At 46.3% G+C, this 6000-nt stretch overlaps 1 protein-coding gene across 4 annotated transcripts in view; it reads right to left on the reverse strand.

Annotated features, from left to right (window-relative positions):
- The window catches only part of ADAM22 (ADAM metallopeptidase domain 22), a 128135-nt gene extending 122900 nt beyond the window's left edge, over positions 1–5235 (reverse strand). Inside the window, exons 1-2 of one of the 4 annotated variants that reach the window (XM_056486106.1) lie at positions 4873–5235; positions 4579–4742 (exon numbers count right to left, since the gene is read on the reverse strand). In XM_056486106.1, coding sequence (XP_056342081.1) covers positions 4579–4742; positions 4873–4930 — 222 coding nt within the window. In that variant the 5' untranslated portion in view covers positions 4931–5235. The remainder of the gene's footprint in view (positions 1–4578; positions 4743–4872) is intronic. The other 3 variants (XM_056486102.1, XM_056486103.1, XM_056486105.1) reach the window with 3 other exon arrangements.
- Between the last annotated feature and the right edge of the window lie 765 nt (positions 5236–6000).

The following is a 6000-nucleotide window of genomic DNA, read 5'->3' on the forward strand; positions in this document are numbered from 1 at the left end:
AAATTCAGCAATAATTATTTTTATTATTATTTATTATTATTTATTATTTATTATATATTATTTATTATTATTATTATTACTCACTATAGTCCCTTTCTCAGTTTAGCCTCCTTCTCTTTGGTTTTGTGCTAGGATGATCAAAAATTGTGCCTAAGTCTCTTGGAGACAGAAGTCATTTGACTAAGTAGGCAGAAAAAGATTTTTTTAAATTGGGCAATTGCTCATGGCACTTCTCTTTCCAACAGTCACCATCCATCAGTCCCAAACTCTAAGAGATATTTCAGAAGCTGCTCAACAATCAGAGCTCTTTTTTTAAAGAAAAAAATTACTATTTGTCCGAGCTACCCAACACAGTAACTTACAATACTAACAGAAATTGACAGCTTCAGAACAGAAAGCAAGAGTCAGCAATTTCAGAAGCACCTGCAAAGAACAGGGGTATCCTGTTTGAAGACTAGAGTGAGACAACAGGAAATCAGAGAATCCAGTAGCCAAAGACTAGGCAACACTTGAATAACTAATGAAGATTTCAAGTCCAAGGGCTATGCAAACTCAGCATGACAGAGCAAATCTTCTCTGAAATTGATTATTAGCAATAAGAAATCATATAAGAAATCTGCAAGCCATGATTCCAAATAGGCGTACGCAATTGTATCATTTGGTTACAAGCAATGCAGGCTGCAGAAGACAAATTAGTTATTTACTGAAAACTACTGACTCACTCTGGACTACAAACAACATGCACTTCTGTCTCCAGATGCAGCTCAGTCCTGGAGCCCTTCAGGCCAGGTTCCCTACAGCCAGGTCATCACTTTCACTCTCCCAGAAGGAATCCAGTGTACTTTCATGACAACGGGAAATTAGCAAGGGAAAAATAGAAACTTGAGAAACAGAAACTGCTACATCATGAATGTCCTGCACAACCAGCAGAGATTAGTGAATCTCAGTCCACAGCAGGTCAGAACCTTGTTCCCACTGAAAATCATAGAAAATCTCACAAATTTCCATGTAACACCTAGATGTATCAAAAATGGATAATGATAATACAGGCAATGGGGAGGGATGCTTACACATTTCCACATTTTAACAAAGAACGGGCTTATACTGTATTGACTAAAGCAAAATATTACAAAACTTGTGGTTTCCTATGTGCTTCTTACAATACCAAAATATGGGTTAAGGCACAGAGTCAAAAGGTTCCTTTAAAATGTCCAGGGTGGGAACTTCTCTTCTTTCAAACACAAAAATATTACATTAGACTTCCCTGAATGTCCCTGACATAGAGGAATCTCATCCTCTAATACACTTATTTATGCAACAGTAAATTAGGTGTCCATTGCTAAGATTCTAGATTGCATTAATGATAATATAATATTAGTGTATTTTTAGCTATATCTTATCTTGATTATTCTATACACTAAGTGCTATGCAAACTGCTAACAGGCACCCTTTGAGGAACAGAGAAATTGAAATACAGGAGTGTCACAGATACTAATAATGACTCTATTCTGCAATGGAATTAAAAGCAGAAGCCCAAAGTCACATGAATTCTATAATGTCCACTATATATTGTACATTAAAACATTAATGGCATGAACATGTAATAGCCTACAACATTTTCCTTGCGCTGTATTCTGAGGTTCAGCAATCTTGGACAACTACAACTGTGAGCATATTAATTATGTTTTTTAAGCAATTAGATTCTGGGTTTCTAAGATGAGTATATAGACTATTTCCTTTGCTATTTAATAGTAAGGCATGCATATAGAGAAGTCACTCAACTCTGATGGCAATGGCCCAAAAACCCCAAAACAAACAAAATAAAGGAAGTTGCTAGAGAAAAACCTCAAGAAATGCTGAAAACAAACCATTATTTTTTAGAAATCTGCCATCCACCACTTTCCAGTCAATTCCAGTTCCCTGCCTTCAATTATCTCCTTTCACCCCCCCTTTTCTCATATTACACTCCTCTGGCTCAACTCCATCATAAGCTTGCTCTAAAACCCCTGATCTGCAAAGGCCATGCTTTTCTTCTGCATTCCTCTGCATGATCATCTTCATTTCCCTTTGTGCAATTCTGAACCCAGGCTTGCATCCTTCTTGTTCAACTTCTGCCCTTTCTGCAGCTAAAGCTTTCATCCAGGAATTAAAGGAATCCAATCCGATTTAATGCAACTTCCTTCTCTCCAGCTTATCTCTCCCCCGCCCACCCCCTCCTTTTTTTATCCGATTCAAAACACAACTACACTGTTTTACATTAATTCAACTGCAGCCTTGTTGGCTAGTCCTCTGAATGCACCTTCCCATTCAAGTATCTGTTTTTCCACACAAGGTTGCCAGTCCTTCACTCACCAGGGATTCTTCTTGGATGCCTTTAGCTCCTCAAAGAAGCATACTCCCTTAACTAATCCAGAAGGCCATTTGGTTTGAAATCTGTATTCAAGACCAGCTTTTTTAACTCTCAAATACTACTCAAAGACTGTTAGCAATGGATAGAACATGGAGACAGTCCATGGACTGTATTTAATCACAAAACAAACAAATACAAAGGGAAATGTTATTGATGTCTAGGGCACCTCTATTCCCCTACTCTTTATATACCACTGGCTGTTAACTCTTCAGGGCAGGCATGGGTGTCTCCTCATGTATGAGCAGAACCCAGTATCTTTATACTTCGTGTGACATTCACCAGATACCCAAAAGCACTCTGTGAAGTTAGTCCATAACTTTGATAATTACTCTCCTAAGTGCAGCTCCTACACAGCTTCAGTTAAGCAAAGTCAGCCACGCTGCTGGTCCATTACTGCTGAGCTGACTCAGATCCTTGGGCAAGGGATGCAATATCCTGCAATTAGGATGTAACATGCTCTGTGCCAGAATCACAGAAAATCTGTACTGCTTCACTCAGTTCAGCCTGCTTGGCAATTTTTTTTGTCCAGAGCACTGTCAGCTACTGTATCCTTCCATGAGTAACAACCATCAGATACCATGGAAGAGGTTGGGAATATTTTAAGCAGCAGAGGGAAAACTTCTTGATCAGGAAGAGAAGTTGTAGTAGCTTTCACCTTTATATCAGAGCTTTTACACATTAACATTGGTTTACTGTGGAGGCTGTTGTGAAATAAATGTATTTAACCCTTTTCAAACCACCTGTGTTACTTTTTTTTTTTGTGCTTAGATTAACATTGATACTAGCAACTTAACTAGATCAGGATGACTTGAAAATTTTATGAGCATAAAATTTGATGAATAAAAGCTGAGACTTTCAGAAAAACAAAACCTAATAATTAGCAGGTTTTTTCTGCAAGAACAGTATTTTAAGCCTAATATTAAAGCAAAATACAACCATTTCTAAGTTTAAAACAGACATGTCACAAAGTGTTTGAACTTGTAACTTTTTGGGGGTCTTCAAAAAACCTGAAATGCCTAAAGGACTTTTTTTTCTTCTTTGAACAAAGCATTATGAACTTTGAGAATAATATTTTATTGTACTGTAAACATGGTCTTCATATCTGAAAAAATCTTTACATAGAGTAAGCTACATTCAGAGGCAAATGCATATGCTATGAAGAGCTTGTTTATTATTTAATTAAACAAAAAGAATGCAAGTTGGTTCTTATACTTGATGGATTATAAAAAAAGAAATATGAGACAATTTTTTTCACCAATTTTGTTTCTTAAACACAGAGCAGTCAACTAGAAAAGGAGGAAACTGAGGCCTGCAACTCATCTTGGATGTCAGCAATTACCTCAAATACTCAGGTTTTATGTTCTACATCTATAACAATACGGATTCAATGTTTCTCTCCTTCAGATGTAACAGCCGTGTACCACCTCAAACAAAAAGATGAAAATCACTGTATTTTAACACAAAATAAGGTCATTAAAAGTTATAGGGATTGGTCTTCATATAAGAAAAATATGGTTTTTAACATAAATAAAGCCAGGTTAATGGTTGTACTCAATGATCTTAGAGGTTTCTCCCAACCTTAATCATTCTATGGAATTTGAAAACATACCCCGGGTTGGGCAGCAGGCAATAAGTACGTTAAATCCTGTGTTTAGCTCACATGTTACGTTTCAAGCAATTCCCTTCCGATATACAATTTCTATTTTTAAAATCACATCCGAGTCCACAGAACACCAACCCGCCCTGCCCACGCTCCAGCCAGAAGCCGCAGCGCTCCAAGCCCCGCTGTCGCAAAGACACCGCAACTTTCATTTTGGGCGCCCCGGCCGCCGCAGGCAGCGGGCTGTGCCCGCCCGGGCCCGGCAGCCGGCCGGGGCTGGGCATTGACATATTAACTAATTCTCGCACAGGACTGGCGTTCCCCGCGCTCCTGCGGGAAACCGAGCGGCGCGTCGGGCCGAGCATCGCTCCGCACCGAGCATCGCTCCGCACCGAGCATCGCTCCGCACCGAGCGCTCTCCATCCCCCGGCGGCGCAGACCCCCTGGGCGGAGGGTGCGGCGAGGCTCGCTCCGCACCGCGGGCCCTGCCTGTCTGTCCTGCCTGTCTGTCCGTCCTGCCTGTCCGCCCTGCCTGTCCGCCCTGCCTGTCCCCCCGCCCGGCGCTTACCTGTGCCCGCGCCGCCTCGCTCCGCACCCGCGTGCTCAGCGCCGGCCACCGCGCCCCGCCGCCGCCCTCGCCGGAGACCAGCCGCAGGGGCCTGATGCTCTCTCGCTCGGCGAAGGGGCTCCGGCCCCGCCGCCCCGCCGCCGCTATCGCCGGCCCGGCGCCTCCTGCGCAGGGGAGAGGAGGCACTGTCACCCGGCGCGCAGGCTGCGGCGGGGGCTCCGTTTCCATGGGGCTCCGCAGCAGCCTCGGCGCAGCGTCCCCCCCTCCCCGCCGCCCCCTGCCGCCGCGACTCACCTGGGGCCGCTGTCAGGGCGCCGAGCGCCAGGCAGAGGAGGCAGGCGGCAGCCCGCATGGCGCTGCCCGCCGCCCCGCTGCCGCCGAGCGCCGCCGGCTCCGCGCCTGCACGGGCGGGGGGGCTGCGGGCCGCGGGGCCGGGGCTGCCGAGCTCCGCCCCGCCGCCGCGCCGAGCCCCCTGCCAGCGGAGAGATGGCGAGAGCCGGCGAGGCTCCCCGCAGAGCCCGCTCGGGAGAGGGAAGTGCTGGGAAATGTAGTCGGGAGCGGGGCGAGAGCGGCGGGGAAGCCCCGGGGCCCGGGCGGCGCCGCAGGGATCCCGCAGTCGCGCCCGCCCCGCGGGGCCGGCCCGGTACCGCACCGCTCCGGGGCTGGGCAGCCCCCGCCGCAAAACTTGCCTTCACTGACAGCTGCTGCTGAGGGCGGGGGCTCTCTGGGGAGGCAGCCGCGGCGTTTTCCCTCCCTCCCTCCCTGCCCGTACCGCTGTCAGCCCCTCTCTCCTCCTTTACGTGTTCATTTTCTGAGCAAACCTTCACTTCCTTCTCTATGACATTTTTTTCTCCCTTTCTTAAATTTCTACTCCCTCCCCGCTTTTTTAACAGAGAGAGTAGGAAAGGATTACAACTCAGAATTCTTCCTTTCACGTTACAATATGCTCTCCTGGATTAAAAGGCAGAAGTGTCAAGGAGTCCCCCACGATGTCCGATACCTGAAACGCGAGAATAATTCTCCCTCAGTGGAGGGATGGCTGCATCTGCAACCCAATTCTACACTCCCACCTACCGGGAAGCCGAGAGCAGCAGCGCTGCCTCTCAGCACGGTGTATCTCACCTTCCTTAACTACATTTCTTTATGAAAATGGGACAAGAGCGGTCGTCGCCTGAGGCTCCTCTTTCCCCGCTGTTTTCGGAAGGGGCGATAGCAAATACGGCCATGGCACGGAGCTGAGGTGAGCAGGGAAAGGAGGAGGGATGTCAGAGTAGCGCCAGATGCAGCTCGATGCCCATCCAGCCGAGAGAATACAAAGTCTAATTACCCACTAGAAGACTTGTACCAGTTGTAAACACATAATAAAGGAGGAGGTTGCATCACAGATCATGCCACTGAAAGCTGCTCCTGGTTGTAGTCTCA

The sequence above is a fragment of the Oenanthe melanoleuca genome, chromosome 2 (assembly GCF_029582105.1).
Source record: "Oenanthe melanoleuca isolate GR-GAL-2019-014 chromosome 2, OMel1.0, whole genome shotgun sequence".
Taxonomy (NCBI): Eukaryota; Metazoa; Chordata; class Aves; order Passeriformes; family Muscicapidae; genus Oenanthe; species Oenanthe melanoleuca.